Source organism: Amblyomma americanum, chromosome 7 (assembly GCF_052857255.1).
Source record: "Amblyomma americanum isolate KBUSLIRL-KWMA chromosome 7, ASM5285725v1, whole genome shotgun sequence".
Lineage (NCBI taxonomy): Eukaryota > Metazoa > Arthropoda > Arachnida > Ixodida > Ixodidae > Amblyomma > Amblyomma americanum.
The window spans coordinates 143,156,149-143,174,185 of record NC_135503.1 but is presented as its reverse complement, the minus strand read 5'-3'; the positions used below and the strand labels follow the sequence as shown (position 1 = coordinate 143,174,185).

General features: G+C 50.0%; 1 protein-coding gene across 4 annotated transcripts in view; it reads right to left on the bottom strand.

The window, feature by feature from the left end:
• The window catches only part of LOC144096649 (membrane metallo-endopeptidase-like 1), a 44,136-nt gene that overhangs the window by 5,153 nt on the left and 20,946 nt on the right, over positions 1 to 18,037 (bottom strand). For 2 of the 4 annotated variants that reach the window (XM_077629478.1, XM_077629477.1), the window contains 3 exons: positions 8,525 to 8,689; positions 6,410 to 6,515; positions 166 to 227 (listed from right to left, as the gene is read on the bottom strand). In XM_077629478.1, the coding sequence (XP_077485604.1) occupies positions 166 to 227; positions 6,410 to 6,515; positions 8,525 to 8,608 (252 nt within the window). In that variant the 5' untranslated portion in view covers positions 8,609 to 8,689. Of the gene's footprint in view, positions 1 to 165; positions 228 to 6,409; positions 6,516 to 7,298; positions 7,377 to 8,524; positions 8,690 to 18,037 lie in introns of those variants that run through there. The other 2 variants (XM_077629479.1, XM_077629480.1) reach the window with 2 other exon arrangements.

The following is an 18,037-nucleotide window of genomic DNA, read 5'->3' as shown; positions in this document are numbered from 1 at the left end:
ATATTTTGGAAGATATAACCGTAGCAAACGGTTTATTTCTTACAACCTAGCTCAGATCTAAAGTCGTCAGAATTAAGAGGCTAGAATGAGCAACAGAATCAGTAAAAGGTAGGAGTGACAATCGGCATGACCCTGTTGTGTCAAGGCAAAATTAACCAAGCTTACACATTTAACAGCTGGTTCTTCTTGAAGCCGTCGTCCTCGAGAAAGCCACGCGAATGAAGCCTCTGCAAAATAAAAGAAAAGAATTTCGTTAGAATTAAGTACGCAGAGGGTTGCAGTAATGAGAGTATATTGTCACGCGTGAATGCGGGAGATCACTGATCACAAGAGACAGCGGTGGCCTTCGACGAACGTATGGACCACAGCTCCAGATCGCTGTCACTTCCACTTCCTCTTTTTGAGGCGGCGCGTGCTTCAGGTCAGCGCTAAGCGAACATGGTGGTGGTGAAAAACATTTATAAGCAATAAATTTTTTACAGAAAGGTGATTGGGGTAGGACCCTATTGGCCCTTTCCCCTCACAGTACTAGGTGGAGCCCCTATTCCGGGGCCCCATTGGCAAGCAACGCCGCCCGCGTCCGTTGAACCAAGGCCTTTTGGCTCTTCAGGTCTTGACAGCCGAGCAGGGCCGCCTCCCAGTCCTCTCTGGTGGGGTTGGGGTTGGGGGGGATAGATGGGTTAGATTGACACTCCCAAACCATGTGGAAGGTGTCAGACACCTCCCCACAGAACTGGCACGTGCCATCAAAGGATGTATTGAAGAAGCGAACATGCGGAATGAACTATGTCACTGGCCCCCGGAAAGAAAGAGCATCGCCCCGATGCGTACAGCTAGTGTGTTTAAAAAAAGTTCACTAGGGGAAGCATGATGCGCGCGCAAAAGTCCAGCTCTACCGCTACCGCTCGTAGTAAGGCTTGAGACGGACAACGTATACCACCTGAGGGTGCAGGGATCGCCGAGACTTCTGAAAGCCGTCAGGAACGACCTCATAGTTAAGGTCTCTAATTGGCCTGATCACTTTGTAGGGTCCGAAATACCCGGAGAGGAGCTTTTATGGGAAACCAGACCCACACACGGTCTCCTGATGTGTACTGAGCATCACGGCGTCGGAGGTTATAGTGTTTGGCATCTCGGCATTGCTGGTCGAGAAACCGCACTCTGGCCAGCTGACGAGCCTCTTCAGCGAGGTGCAGGAAGGTGTGAAGATCCGCATTCGGGTCGATGTCGTCCACATGCGGTGACATGGCGTACAGCATCGTGGTCACTTCGCGGCCGTAAACGAGACGGAACGGTGGCATGTTCGTCGTTTCCTGTACGGCCGTATTGTATGCGATGGTGGCGTATGGGAGCACTTCGTCCCAAGTTCTGTTCCGTACGTCGACATACATTGAAAGCATGTCACCTAGCGTTTTGTTTAATCGTTCCGTTAAACCGTTCGTCTGAGGGGTAGGATGTCGCCTCTCGGTGGTTTGTATGACTGGCGTAAAATCTGCATTAAGAGGCCAGCCATGAATGCTGTTCCCCTGTCGGTGATTAGGATCTCCGGTGCACCGTGACGCAAAACAATCTGATGGATGAAAAATTTTGCCACGTCAAGGGCTGTGGCGCTTGGCAGAGCTGACGTTTACGCGTATCTTGCCAGGTAGTCAGTTGCCACGATGACTCGTTTCCCGCATGTCAAAGAATGGGCCCAGCATGTCCATCCCGATCTGCTGGAAAGACTGCGATGGTGGTGCTATAGGCTTCAGGAGTCCAGCTGGTTTTGTTGAGGGCACTTTGCGGTGCTGACAGCTTCGGCACGTTCTGACGTAATGTGCAACGTCCGACTGAAGGCAGGGCCAGTAATACTTCTCTTTGATCCTTGCAAGCGTGCGGGCTACACCCAAATGTGCAGAAGCCGGTTCCTCGTGTGAATCTTGAAGGATTTCGTCACATAGGCTCGTCGGTATGACAATAAGGTATTGCTCATTGTTTGTGGCGAAATTTTTCTTCACGAGAACACCATGGCGAACGCAGAGTGACGCTACCGAGCGGTTGAAAGAAAGCCTTCGGGACAGTCGGGCGGGTACCGTTAAGAAACTCTATGAGGTGCCGAAGTTCCGGGGTCGGCGTATTATTTTGCAACGAGGCTCGTTGCACTGATCGTATTTAAGGTGATGCCGTCGTCATAGTTGCCGTCCTTCGTTGAGGATTCGACCGGGGCGCGCGAGATGCAATCGGCGTCCTAGTGCTTCCTGTCGGACTTGTGCGCCACTGCCATGTCGTATTCTTGGAGGCGCAGACTCCATCTGACAAGGCGGGCTGACGGATCCTTAAGGTCGCGTGCCAACACAAGGCATGATAGTCCGTAACTACCGTAAAACGTTTTCCATAAAGGTAGGGTCGAAATTTCGACGTCGCCCACACATTCGCTAGACAGTATTTATCAGTTGCTGAATATTTAGCGTCAGCGTGAGACAAAGAGCGGCTGGCGTAAGCGATGACTCGTTCTCGACTGCTGTTGATTTGAACCAGAACGGAACCCAGGCCTATGTTGCTTGCGTCAGTATGAAGCTCCGTATCTGCGTTTTCGTCCAAGTGAGCCAGAACTGGAGGTGCTTGCAGGTGGCATTGAAGAGTTTCAAATGCTTGTGCTTGAGGGGCGTCCCACGTGAAAGGCGTGTCTCTCCTCGTCAAACGCGTGAGGGGCTGGACGATTGGAGCGAAATCGTTCACAAAGCAACGGTAGTAGGCACATAACCCTAGAAAGCGGCGGACTGCCTTTTGGTCCTGCGGAGGCGGGAAATTGGCAAAAGCTTTGGTTTTGCCTGGTTCCGGCCGCCCTCCTTCGTAACAGACGACGTGGCCCAAGAACTTAAGTTCAGTGTAAGCAAAGTTACATTTCTCATTTTTTAATGTTAGCCCAGAAGACATTATGGCTTGCAGCACAACTTCGAGGCGCCGAAGGTGCTCATCGAACGTTGGGGCGAACACAACAACGTCCTCAAGGTTGACGATGCATGTCTGCCACTTCAGATCAGCCAGAACTCTCCATAAGCCGTTGGAACGTTGCGGGTGCAGAGCAAATGGCATTACCTTAAACTCATGCAGCCCGTCCGGAGTAATAAATGCGTTTTTTTCTCGCTCCTGTTCATCTACCTTGATTTGGCAATATCCTGATTTGATGTCCATGGATCAGAAATATTTTGCATAGCAGAGGCGATCGAGAGCATCGTCGATTCGAGGAAGGGGAGAAAAAAATTTTTTTGTTACTTTGTTCAGGTGGCGGTAGTCAACACAGAACCGCAGTGTCCTATCTTTTTCTTCACGAGGACAACAGGTGCCGCCCATGGACTACGGAAGGGCTGAATTACGTCGTCTCGAAACATGTCCTTAACTTGACGGCTGATTGCGGTGCGTTCAGTGGAAGACACACGGTAAGGTTATTATCTTAGAGGGTGCACGGCGTCATCCTTAATTATCTGATGCTTGGCCAAGTGTGTTCTTCCGACGCGGGAAGAAGTCGAGAAGGTATCGCCGCAGCACAAGAGGAGATTTTCTACTTGGCCTCGCTGCTGCGGCGAAAGTACGGTGTTAATCGAATAAATGGCAGCGGAAAGTAAACGAAGACATCGAAGAAACACACAGACGAGGAAGAGCAGCATCGTCCTCGTCTGTGTGTTTCTTCGATGTCTTCGTTTACTTTCCGCTGCCATTTATTCGATCATGCACCAACTAGCTCAACAATCCACCTTATTACGGTGTTAATGTCCAGTGGAAGTCGGAAATACAGGTGTGAACTTCTGTTGACGACACCATGGCAAGCTGGGTGCTCATCGAATGTCGGCAATACCAGGAATGAGGGCCACAGTGGTCCTAAGGCGCGAGATGTTGGTGCTCACCTCCCAAATTCGTAAGCAGTACTTCGGTTTCTCCATTTTCGAGGAAAACGACCCCTCTGGCGACAGCAAGACAGCGGTCGAAAAGCATAATTTGTTTGCTTTCGACGACACCCTCAAACTTCCGCAGCGTCTTCGAGCCGACAGATACCACAACGCTCAAACGGGGTGAAATGTTGACGTCATCAATGATGTAAAGAGCCGTGGGACGTTCGGAAGCATTCTCGGTAGAGAACGCTACTTTCTTTGATTTAAGGTCAACGACCGCGCCATTTGCTGTCAAAAAATTCATTCCAAGGATTACGTCCCGGGAACACTGGTCGATTACGACGAAGGTGGCCAAATACGTGTCCTCTTCGATGGTCACTCGTGACGTGCACTTGCCAGCTGGGGTGATCAAATGATCCCGGTGGTATGAAGCTGTGGGCCCGTCCAAGATGTGGTCACATTTTTGAGAGTCGCGGCAAAAGGTCCACTGATTACCGAGTAGTCGGCGCCGGTGTCCACAAGTGCGGTGACGTCCGTACCGTCGAATTAAATGTTCAGATCAGCAGTTGTAGCCGTAGGTGTACGGAAACGTCGCGGAGTCCGCTCACGGCGGCGGTGCGGCGCCAGGCGGTTTCGTTGCGACGGAGAATTGATGCGGCGAGGCGTGATATCGGTCTGGTGATCGTCGGTGCGTCGTAGAAGCGGTCCGTCATGTCTGTGCAGCGGCGGAGGATCTTGGACGTGTCGCCGGTGAGCAACCGTCCTCCCAAAGGTTGCCGCTTCTAGTTTTCCCGACGGAGACTAGGAGACCTTCCGTGCGAAATGTCGCCGGAAGAACGTCGTGGAGACGAGAAACGACGTGGAGACAGCGATCGGGCATAGTGTGGTGCTTCGGGGGCCGCGGCCAGGTAATGGCATATTTCTCGCTCCCATTGACATGCACGCTGCGCTCGGGGTGCATCGGCACTGTATCCCTGCAGACCCGTGCTTCGGTAACGACAGTTGCGGTAGACTTTACCGGACCCGCTGCAGTGATAGCACAGAGGGCGATGATCGGCAGTACGCCAGATGTCGCTCTTCAGAGAGGGGGACCTGAGAAGGGCGAGGAAGGAGTGGTTGGCGGCGAATGTGGACAGGTGTATTGGGGCGACTTGGATGCGGCGGTGGACGGCGAACGGCTGCGGCGTAGGCCAACATCTGGGGTATTGTGTTCGGTTGAAGAGGGTCTGGCGGCTTGAGCGCCTGTTGGACCTCTTCACGAATAATGTCGGAAATGGAAGAAACCTGCGGCGACTGCGGGGCTCGAAAGAGCTTTTGAAGCTCTTCGCGTACGACGGTCCGGATGGTCTCCCGAAGGACGTCGAAGCTAGAAGCATCGACGCCGCTGGTAGCCATCAGCGACGGCGGACGCTCGTACTGTCTGGATCTCATGTCGAGCATCTTTTCCATCGTAGTGGCTTCGGAAACAAATTCGGCGACCGTTTTGAGCGGGCTTCGAGCTAACCCAGTGAAGATCTGCTCCTTGATGCCCCTCATAAGAAAACGCGGCTTCTTCTCTTCGGACATGTTGGGATCAGCCCGGCGGAAGAGCTTCGCCATGTCCTCGGAGTAAACGAGGACGGTCTCGTTTGGTAGTTGGACGCGTGTCTGGAGGAGCAGCTCGGAACGTTCTTTCCTGAGGACGGTGGTAAAAGCCTGCAAAAACTGAGTCTTGAAAGAACCCCTCGCTGTCATTATGGCCTCGCGGTTCTCATGCCAAGTACAAGCTGCACCCTCCAGCGAAAAAAAAACACGTGCTACAGCGTCGAGTCGTCAGCCCACCTGTTGTATTGGGCTACGCGCTCGAACTTCTCGAGCCAGTCCTCCAGGCCCTCGCCTGGAAAACCTTGGAAGGTGGGTGGCTCGCGTGGCGGTTGCAGCACAAAGGACGGCGAAGGAATGCCATCCGGCATGCTGACGGGGGATTGTGTGGACAGTAATGGTCGCGCTGAACCGGAGGTCAGTGTCCTCACGGTCGGACGAGACTGCAGAGGCCCTAACTCTGCTTGCAGTCCGTGCAGCCGCTGGCTACTTTGGTTGGTGGGCGTAACTTCGACTTTCAAGGATTCAGGCGGGCTGGAGTCCCGGGTTCTTGGAGGGGTTCTGGGCATGGGGTGCGCCACCCAGCAAACCTCCACCAAAATGTCACGCGTAAATGCGGGAGATCACTGATCACAAAAGACAGCGGCAAATAGTTGCAGTAATGAGAGTATATAGACAGCAAGTTATTTAAAGCTGTTTGATCATATCCACCCGATTATACAGAGCGTGTTCAGTTGCCTTGGTTTACTAAAATTTGCGGACTATTGCGCAATGGAGCTGATTGGGGGCGGTTGTAATTTAGTCTGCCTCTTTGTATTCCCACAGGATACCTCATTTTTTATGCAGAGAAACGAGTAATGCGACAAAGCTATTATAGGACTCTGCGCGCTATGGGAGTGGTCCAATTAGCGATTGATTTTCAGTAAGAAAGAGAAGGAGAATTTTTTGATCATAATTACCTGGTTCTATCTTAGGCATCGGAAAGCTCGGCTCCGGTACGTCGTCACAGTCCCTCATCTTTCCGCCAATGCAGGACTCACTGATGAGAGCCATTACTGCTGATAGCTGAAAAGAAAAGGCAGGGCTGTGTTATCTTGGTTGCAACAACAGCCAATGCGCCAGTTTTGGAAATGGAACATCAAATTTTGAGTACACAATCGGACTGCCTCTCACAGTGCGTCTGTATAGTGTTGCAAAGAATTGCAGTCTATCAAAACAAGCTTGCGAGTTTCCTCGGTGGAATGCATAAAACGTGGTCACACAATTTTTTGACGTGGTCCGTAACGGAAGATACGAACAGTGAAAAAAACTACATTTAGAACCCTTGATGAAGTTGATCACAAAGCAAGCAAGTACAGATGAAGCATGAGAAGAAACTTTCGAGTGCACGAGGCATCTTGCGTCACGTTAGTACAGGGAACCGCGCAAGGAAGACGACTCTTTTTTATGGAATGCGTGCTGGATGTTTTAGCGAGGTAAAACGAAGAAAACACCGTTGACGATGGAACGTGGTGTAGGCGGTGCTTGGGCATGGCGAAGACTCAAGGAGAAGAATAACGAGAATAAACAACACCGCTGCGTTTTTAGGAACTTATGCAGACTGAGCGTCGCCAATCCGTGCCTTAGTGTCGTTCAATGTTTCGTCTCGTTCGTGTGCGTAAGCCTAGGCAACATTCGGTCGTTATGCCTCCGATATGCCCAGAAGTGCACCTTGATGCCAGAGCTACAAAGGGATAAGCGAGAGGAGTTCGTTCGGAAACGTCTTGCGGCAATGCGCCGCACGGTATACACGTGCAAAGAGCGCCGCTTCTGTATTCATCGCCATTGGTGACGTCGGGTGTCACCTACCATTCACTTAGTCGCAGTGAGCGTGCAATCATCCGCCAGCTTACAGTGAGGAGCCAGGCAACCTGCAGACAACCCCAGAGGCGAGCTTCCAGCTCATCATCTTTTTCTTTACCTCAGTAAATATGTCATTCAGCACATTCCAGCACATCTCAGCGCGACTTCTTTCATGTCTTCCATCACTGTCGCAGCAGAAGCGCAAACGCAAGGCGAATTTCAGAAGAGAAATGAAATCGTCATATATACGTGCTATTTATTACGAAGAAATAAAAATTGACAAGGTTTTAGAACTGTTTTAGAGCCGTAATAGGTAATAAACGTGGTGCACCCTTTTTCAAATGAGCAAAGGAATAAAAAGCCCTCACACGCCAAACTGAGGATAGAACAGTAGCAGAAGGTTTGGTGGTGGACATATCGAATGCCAATATTGCAGAGGTTGGGGCACAGCTCTTTACATGCACTTGGGAGCCCTGCCCGTGTAGGGAGGGCCCCCTTACAAAGGAAAGGATAGCCCTTAAAGGGCTATCCTATAGAGAGAGCGCTAGTAATAACCTTGCGCTGGACCCATCGAAAGTACTGGTGAGTAGGCGCTCCCAGTAGTCTAGGGACACCTCTGGTGCGGAAGGATGTGGAAATGAGGGGCAGATGAATAGTATGTGTAGAAAGTCTCCAGGTTTGCCACAGAGCTTGTAGGTGCTAGGAAATTGATCAGGAGAGCGGGCGTGGGGTTGTGCGCTTTTGTAGTCTGCGATAATGGGCGACTTGTGTGATTGTGGGAGTCAGGGCAGAGGGAAAACATGTTCTCCTATTTTAGCGGTGGTATGTAATGATGTCGAGAAAGGACAGTAGGCATTCCCCTGCATTCGAGGATGGCCGTTCCTCCCCAGCCCGGAAAGTGAGGCCTGGGGCCAGGCAAAGTGAGCCTCCTCGTTACCTGGAAGGCCTGCATGTGCGCCTAGCAGTGTTGCCGCACTAAAAGACAGCAATTACCTTTCGGGCCATGTGCAATTTCTTTACTCGCAGCGAAGACGGGGAACAAAGGGGATACAGTCGAATCGAATATATCAACACCGAAGGATACGACGAAGTTGTCCTTTATATCAACGGTAGTGTGGAAGCACTATTCCGATGGGTAAATTCGCAGAAAGCTCTTCTGATGTATGTGGGTTTAATTGCGACGTTTGTGGGTTTGTGTGAAATCAAATAAATGAATAAAAATCATATATTACCGCAACTGGGATTCGAACCATGGAATGAGGAAGCCACCAAATCAACCACCCGAACGAGATCAATAACTTCGCTGGTTCTTGCATCGCTGGCTTTTCGATATGGGTGACAAAGCGCCGTCCACCATCAAGGAACAATTTAAATTTGTGACAGATACAGATGCATGTCTGAAAAAAAGAAATAGATGATGTAAAAGAGAGCTTCACATGAATGCTACGTTTGAAGAGCGTCTAGCGGCCAAACAAGAATTGCACGCCTTAAAGCTAGAGCATGCTGCTTTGAAGGCAGAGAAGGAGCAGATGGCACAGGCGCTGTCTGATTCAAAAAAGAGCTGGCAGGGCTCAAACAGTATAGGAGAAGCAACTGCATAGAAATAAAGGGCATCTGACATTAACCAAAGGAATCTCTGGAGAAAATTGTGAAGAAAATTAGAGACCAAATCTGGCAGGGAGTTGCACAATCTTAATGGACGCGATGCACCGCGTGTCCACAAGAGACAAGGAACATTTTCGTCAGGTTCGCGTCGCGAGCAAAAAGGGACCAGTTCTCGAAGCCACTAAAAAAAGAAAACATTTGCGGCCAATCAAAGTGGTTTTCTGACAAAGAATCGGCGTTTATCTACGGACACCTCTGCCCTGAATATAAGATACTGCTGGGTATGGGTATTGCCAAGAAGAAGGAAAAGAAATAGAAGTTTGTGTCGGTAGCCCATCCGAAAACCCTGGCCGTCAAGTCAGAAAACTCGAAAGTTGTAAATATCGCCACACCCGCTGGCGTCTACAAAATTGTGTAGTTCAATGACATTGCGCGTCATTAATCCGACCGAGATCATTTCAACAAAATATTCACCGCTCCAACCGCCGCTGCCGCCTTGCCTAGTAATTTAGGATTGTTGCTCTGTAATGTATGTAGCATCAAATGAAATCGTGAATTATCTATGATAATTAGAAGGAATGTACAGTATCGCATTATTGCAGTGTAATAAACTTGTCTGAAAGAAAATGAATTCTTGAATGTACCTAATGAAAACATGGTAGAAGCTAGATGCGCAGACGTGGTACTGAACATATCAAAATTGAAATGCAGAAAATAGCGCGGCACATAGTAACAAAGGAAGGAGAATATAACATCCAATATGTTGAACTACAAGGCAGCGTCATGATCGGAATAATATACAGATAACCCGATTCACGACTACCAACATTTTTGAAAAAAAATGGAAGAAATACTGGGCTTTTCGAATCAGTACGCAAGGGTTTTAAAAGCTGGAGATTTTAATATTAACATATGCCGTCAAGAAAGCTTTGAGTATCAAATCTTGCTGTCATCCTACGGCTTAAAAAATGACACGTCTTCTGCCATCATCGAACATGTTCTTTCCAATCTTGAAGACAATTAAGTTAACACAGATCTAACAGCAGAGTCTTAGCTGGCCATTTTTTCATGTTCACATTCGTACACCTCGTTGCTCCACGCGTGAATAACACTACCCCCAGCAATACGCTGAAATGGGATTCACCAAAAATCAGAGAATTGCTTCAAGAGAAAAACATTTCGCAAGCATAGGACGATGATGTGAATATAGGTTATGAACAACAAGTATCGCGCGGACCCGAAAGATGCAGATTCGAAAGATACGGCGGTCGAATTTAGATGGAGGAGAAATTGTAGAAACCTGTGCACTGTGCGATTTCATGCACGTTAAAAAAACAGGAGATCGAAATTTCCGGAACCCTTCACTACGGCGTCCTTGATAGACTCAGTCACTTTGGGACCTTAAATCCCCATTAACCGTTAACCTACCCCCCATCCAGACGGCCCCTCTGTTATTCCCTCCCATTCGGAGTCTTCTAACCGGCGTATATTTCTCTTCCCTCTAGTACGTCACCAGTGCTGCATGCTAGCCGCCGACATGCTGCTGCCTCTCATCACAGTCCCACTTCAATACCCATGGAGTGGGGTACACGGATGCCTCTCACGTGGCTCCTCACGGCTCCGCTGGCCAAGTCCTCTTTCATCCCCTTCTTTCTACCCCTGTCACTCACACTAGCGGCCAGTTCCTACGCCCCCCTGACATTCTCTCGCTCGAGGTCCTCTCCGTCATCCACGCCACTAAAAATTTTCATTCGCTTCCACCTGTATCTACATATACTATCTGCACTGATTCCCATGCAGCCATACTTGCCATTCAATCAAAAACACTCCCACCACATCCGTACACGGAACTCGAGGCCGCACTTTCGTCGCTGCAGCCTTGCCCCGTCTGAAGCTCCGGCGGATCCCTGAGCACACGGGGATTTACGGCAATAAGCTGGCTAAACAGTTCGCCCGTGAAACGCTCATCCGGTCACCGTTGATCCGGCCAAGGCCTACGGTGGGCTGGTCGAGACTGTCGCTTTGTGCTACCATCAAAGACCCTTACGATGCTCTCCTCCTTTATAGTAAACTCTACCCTGACCGTCACCCTAGTCTTTCTGTGCGGGAGCCTCATCTCCTTCGTCAGATAAAACTCAATGCACTTTTCACACATGCACAGTTTGTCTATGCAAATTCCGTCATGATCCTTCATGTCCGAACTGCCCCGCCCCTTACGCCCTCTCCCACTGATTTTCTCCTGCCCGGTTGCTATGCAATCGCGTTTCTTTCCCACCCCCTCCCATACTGTCGTGACTTGGCTGGACTGGCTTGGAGCTGAAGGTGAAGAACAGAGTCTTGCCGTGCAGCAGGCCACCGACGTACGTCTTAGGCGCCTAAATGTTGCGCTCAAATAAAGTCTCGAACTACGACTACTACTATCTAAAACTTGATGCCCACATGATATACCTGCAGCAATACTGAGGAACAGTTCAGGCACTCTGTAGTGTACTTCGTGCGGTTGTTTTAAAAATCGCTGAGTGGGCCAGTGTAACATTTCCTCCGTAGTAGCAGGTATTCACATATACAATTAATTACTAACTCGTGTAGGATGTAGCTGCGCAATTTTAAAACAACGGTGTAAGAAACTATAAAACGCGTCTTTAAAATTCCAAAGTATGCAATCAGCTGTCAATTGACACAACCACATCATGGACGAACTCAAACAACTCTGTTCCACAAGAAAAGCCGCTATGAAAACCGCGCTGACAGATACCGGCGGACTGGAAGTTATGACGTGTGATCCAAAAAAATTTGTCGGCAACTATGGGCTCGTTTCTATTGCAAAATATATACGAGACACGTTCTGTGCAGTTGTATACAGACACATTAGAACAAACATAAGCATCTAAATCCCTCTCAGCGCGGTTTCCATAGCGGCTTTCCTTGTGCAACTGCGCGGTTTCCTTAGCGGGTTTCCTTGTGTAACAGAGTTTGGGTTCGTCCATGATGTTGTTGTGGCAGTCGACAGCTAATTGCATATTTCTGGGTTTTAATGACGCATTTTATAGTTTCTCACGCCCTTGTTTCAAAATTGCGCAGCTACAACCTACACGAGTTAGTAATTATTTGTATATGTGAATAACTGCTACTACGGAGACAATGTGTGGCTGTGAATGATGTTTCTTCCAGGTGCGTCCCAGTAACTTCTGGGATACGCCAAGGTTAAGTGTTGCTTTCAATTTTGTTTTTATTCTACAATGATGACATCACGTTAGGCTTATGTTGATTATTTCGCATGTTCCCTGATGGTTGCCCTCTGTATAGATTTTTCACTAATGCCAGCGAGCGTAATGCCAAGCGGAGAAGCCTAGATAATAAAGCAGCTTAGTTTACTAAGGGGGAAATGTTAACAGAAGCAACTCTATGCTTGTCTTGCCAGGGTTACTAGAAGCAAAAATCATTAGCCACATGAGTAAACTGCAAGTAATGCTGCACTGAAGACCACCAAAATATTTCAGTTTGCGCGCTGATCTCGGCAGCAGGATGGGTTGGTTTGAAATCCACCGGCGTACATCCACCGGTAAAAACATTAGCCGCGCTTTTACTGCTAAACCTGGTTAGAAAGCGACAGCTGTGGTGTATCAGGCAACTACACGTGGCTTCGCGTCTGCAACGTTGAGTGCGTTCTGGACACTGGATAGGCAGCGTGCCAACCCTGCCACTTTGGCACGTGGCAGTTAAACTAATAGTTGATCGCGCGAGGTTGCTCACTCAATGAACGCTGCGTCCGGCAGTGCTGCTGCAGTGGCGCGTGTCAGCCGTATCGTTGTCAACGCTAACGCATGCAGCCCATATCTGTCTCTCACCACCGCCACGCACCTCAAAGGGCGATCCAATGACCCAGGGAGCCAGTTACGCGCCCTTTTCCTCAAAATCCTCAAAATCATCGGAGTCTAGAACGTTCCTGCAGCTTCAGTCGTTCAAGGTCAAATTCGCGCGCACGGCGAAGCTGAGAAGGGGAGTAGTAAAATCTTTCGCTGTTAAAATCGGTACAAGCGTCTCTGAGCTTGGTGCCCTTCTTTCTTCTGGGTGTACCCTTGGGAAGCTCCGTAAACGCTGCTTGCCTCACCCATCGCGGGCCAAGCCGAGTTTTGAAGCGAAAAGCTTCACTAGGCTAGTCAACACCGCGCTTCCCGCGAGCCGGCATATGTCGGAGCGCGAGTGACGTCACGCACGGCGCAGGCGGGGGCTGGAGAGTTGTGAGCATGCGCGAAAACGAGTGACGTCACGCACGGCGCAGGTGGTCGCTCCTCGCCGCTGCCGCAGCCGTCGCCGCCACCGACTCTGTCGCCTGACCTTTCGGCGCGGCCGCGAGCTGCTGCACATGTGCGTCATGGGCATGCGCAAGGAGGCTATTTAAAGCGCTTGCCAGAGAATAGGCGTGCCCACTCGACATGGAAGGGAAGTAGAGTGCGGCTTCTGCTAGACTACGCAGAAAAGCTGAGAAACTAAATTCGTCCGATCCAGAACTACTCGCTTGGGAGCTGGCTGCACAACAGCGAAAGCATAGAGACAGCCGCTTGCTACTACTCGGATCGCCGGGCTGTCTTTGTGGCTGCAGAGAAACTGCAAGACAATGTGTCCAAGAATAATATATAAAGAAGTTTAATACTGTCGCTTCTGTATCTAACTCGTAAACATATGCCATTGAGGAACTAAGTTTAAGCCTATATATAAACAATGTATACAATACCAGCTAAACTACGGGGCATAACCATGACGTCAAACCAAGCATAACTGAAGCTTTTCGCTTGTATATCCAGGCTTAACCAGAGCTAAGCCACTGCCTAATTTTCTTAACGACCTCGCCTGCTGCTACAGATGATTCCCTCCGGCGAACGCGGCTTAAAAGCGAGCGAAGCGCTCATACACTAGCGCAACGTCCTCTCCTCCTCTATGCAGACAAAGCAGCCTTTCTGCACTGCAGAGAACGGTGCGACTGCAGCGTCAGTCGGCCAGCTCACCACAACGCCACGGTGTCTCCAGGACAGTGCCTCCCACCTCGCGAGGTGCACACGCCGTCGCCTGACTGTTCTGAGACAGAACGCAGAACTCTCGCCGAACCTCGCTGGTACTCTCGCTGGTACTCTTCAGTATTGCGACTGGTGTGGGCGTCAGACACGAACAGCAGGCACGCAGACTATACGATGGCGCTTGAGCGAGTACAATGGTCTACGGAATCCGCCCAAGGTGTTCTAGAGGGCATTTATATCGGCACTGGAGAGAAGGAGAAACGCCTCCCCAAACGCCATCATCAGCGAGCCACGAAAGACGAGCTTTGCATTGAAAGTTCACCGGCGTTGCATGGAACGCTCATCAGCGGGGCACCGAACGCGTGCACAATCGCAATGCGCCAATGCGCGCCCGGCATCTGATCCGGTGTACCAGGTCTCGAACGCGACAGCGGCGGCCGCGTTTCGATGGAGGCGAAACGCCAAGGCGCCCGTGTGCTGTCCGGTGTCAGTGCACGTTAAAGGTCCCCCGGTGGTCGAAATTATCCCGGAGCCCTCCACTACGGCACCTATTTCTCCCTTCTTTCTTTAAGTCCTTCCTTTATCCCTTCACCTACTGCTTGGTTCAGGAGTTGAAAAGCTAAAATGGCAGCTTTAATCTGCATATAGTTACTGGACAAGTCGATTAGAGGTTACTTGTGATTGATATGACCACAGTGTGCTGCTGATTACCGCGCGGAGTGTGAAAGAAGTAGTGACGCGAAACTTGGGGTCAAAAGGACGCATACGTTGGCAAGAGATAGTGCACGCCAACGCACAGAAACTCAAACGTCTCTGAAAGAAGTGTGGAGAGATGTGTTCAAGCAGGGATTTCGCACAATCAACGTCTTCGAGGTAAGCATTGTTCTTAAAGAGAGCGCTAGGCCGATATTTTGCAAAGTCTGGCCGATGCCTTACGCGCTTCGAGAACGAGTGGAAGAACATCTAAAGACGTTGGCGCAAAGCCAGGTAACCTACGGTCTGCACAGCGACCGAAAAGTGTCGTTTATCGTTCCGAAAAAAAGACAACACTTCGAGGCTTTTCGGAGATTATCGTGAAAGAATCAATCGAAGATAAAAGAAAATCACTATCCGCTTTCATTGCCTGAAGATATTTTGCGTCTCTCTGGGGAGAAATGTTGTTGACAGTCTGACTTGTCGAACGCTTATCGCCAACTAGTCTGTCTGTTGTTGCCAAGAAGAAAGAAAAGGAAAGTGCACAGGCCTGCCCACTGGCTCAAGCCGAGCCACGATCGCTACCACGTGCAGATAGTAGGAGAGTTAGAAGATGAGAAAGACAGGATAGAAAAGACGCGCGGTATAATAGAGAGTTTTAGTTTCACGTACGCAGAGGGTTCACGTACGCAAACGTGAGAAGTCTACGTAGCCTGCACAGAGGTGGTTTGAAACCCTTATAGTTACACGTACGCGAAACACGCCGCGCGTTACGGCTAGCGCCATGTACTAAGAAACACAGACACTGGTTGTAGCCAAAATCATCGAAGACAAGTCATTAAGCGAAGCCATTCATAGCGAGACCGTTGCTATGACGACGACCAACGCTACTTCGTCAGGCTTAGCAGCTAAAAAATCGCCCTTCTGTCTGAAAAAAGAAAGCTATTTGTCGCTTGAAACCTTATGCGAGGGTAAGTATGGGCAAATCGAAGGCGAATACAGCAGTTTAGAACAACATATCGCCTCGAGGGATTAGCGACGAAGCTGTTATCGCCGTGAAGCGGCGGGCAGGGCGCCGCCATGCTTGTCAACGCTACGTACGCAAGCAACGCAAAGACCGCAACGTAAAATTCCGAATCTCACGTACGTACGTGAGACTCGCTCATACCCTTTGCGTTCTGCGCATGCGCACTGGTCACCCGTAAGAGCTCTACGTACGTGAAGCCTCTACGTACGTGAAACAAACTCTCTAATGACTAGAGATCGAAGAGCATGTGCGACAAGTTCGAACCGTGAACATACGCATATGATTGTTTCGTTTGCGTCGACTCAAGTCCGCTTGTATTTTTCCAGTCAGGGATGGATAAAACCTTCGAGGCATTCAAAGAACTGAGAACTGCTTGCTACCTGCTTGAAGATTTAATGGCATGCAGAACGCGCGAGGAGTGTGCATGAAACACTGAGCAGGTTTTACAGCGGTTGCGAAAGCATGCAATCCAGGTAAGCGCGGACAACTTGAAGGTCTTTCACTGCAACGTCCGATATCTGGGGCACAAGATAAGCATTTGGTACTGAAGCCAATGAAAGAAAAAGACTGAAGGAGTAGTAGGCACCTGAACCAAAGAATCAAAAGAGCTAAGGGCTTCATTAGTATTGTTTATATTTTACGCAAAGTAATTCACATGCTTAGCGTGAGCGCTGCGGTGCAGTCAATGCACAGGTTGCTTGGAATTATAATTATAATTGGTTTTTGGGGAAAGAAAATGGCACAGTATCTGTCTCATATATCGTTGAACACATGAACCGCGCCGTAAGGGAAGGGTAAAGGAGGGAGTGAAAGAAGAAAGGAAGAAAGGGGCGCCGTAGTGGAGGGCTCCGGAATAATTTCGACCACCTGGGGATCTTTAACGTGCACTGACATCGCACAGCACACGGGCGCCTTAGCGTTTTTCCTCCATAAAAACGCAGCCGCCGCGGTCGGGTTCGAACCCGGGAACTCCGGATCGGTAGTCGAGCGCCCTAACCACTGAGCCACCGCGGCGGGTACGGCGACTTCTGCATCGAAAGAGTGCATTCACTAGATGCACCTTTATTCATGGTTAAAGTCGTCGTGGCGTTCCACGTCAAAGGTCTAAAATATATCTTGTTTGACCCGGACACCAAAAACGTGCAGCTTAAGCTGTTTTGGCTCCCGCGGCGCTATATGGAGCACCGGACGACTCTGGAAGATTTGGAGCCCTTTGGAAATGTACAAAATATCGAGCGTGAGAAGTGGCGGTGCCCCGGAATGGAGCACATGAAAACAGCGAACCGTGAAATCTCGCTCACGCTTGAGGACGGAGTGTTAGTGTCCCCTATAATAGGGAGCCTAAAATAAAATTATAAAGGAAAGAGGTGTGAAGACAACGTGGTATAACTGCATACTAAAGAAGATAATAATAATAATAATTGGTTTTTGGGGAAAGGAAATGGCGCAGTATCTGTCTCATATATCGTATAACACCTAAACCGCGACGTAAGGGAAGGAATAAAAGAGGGAGTGAAAGAAGAATGGAAAAAGAGGTGTCGGAAGTGGAGGGCTCCGGAATAATTTGGACCGCCTGGGAATCTATAACGGGCGCTGACATTGCACAGCACAAGGGGCGCCTTAGCGTTTTTCCTCCATAAAAACGCAGCCGCGTCAAACGGGTTCGAACCCGGGAACTCCGGATCAGTAGTCGAGCGCCCTAACCACAGAGCCACCGTGGGGGGTCCTAAAGAAGCTGAAGAAGCAGCATTCGGTGAGGTGGAGAGAGATGAGTGGCGGAGAAGAGAAGGAGAAGACGACGACAAGGCTTACGTGGACTAACGCCAAGGCTATAAAAGGGCGAGGGAGAGCGAAGAAGGAGGGCGAAGAACAGAGAAGCGGAGGCTCGGGCGGGTCAGGGACGCTTCGGCTGGAAGAGAGCGACGCCGGCTACTGTTCCGGTGAGCTCGCGTTCTACGACTTCGCATCGTGGACTTCCTGATGTTGCTGAGCCCGTTCCGAGGAGTTAACTCAGGACGCTAGCACCTGCTACGGCCAGGGGTGTCTCCAGCGCTGTTGCCACCCGTCCGGGTGGTGCCCCCAACGCCAACACCGGAATCACCTCGACTGGCGCTTGGACCGGGAGCTTGTACGACGCAGCCAACGACGCCGCCAGCGATGCGATCCTGAGCACGTCGAACGCCACCTCTACGCCGGCTACTGGATCCATACAACGCCGCGGACGCACCGAACCAACCGTGAGCACGAACGCCGACCGCTAACAGTAGAACGCTGGTAGTAGACGCTGGTCGCAGTGTTCCTGGGTCGTGTGTATTTGTAGTATTTGTGTTTTGTGTTAGTTTGGTTAGTTTTGTTTGATAGCGTGTCACGTAGGGTGTATTAAATGTGCGTCTGTGTGGGTACAC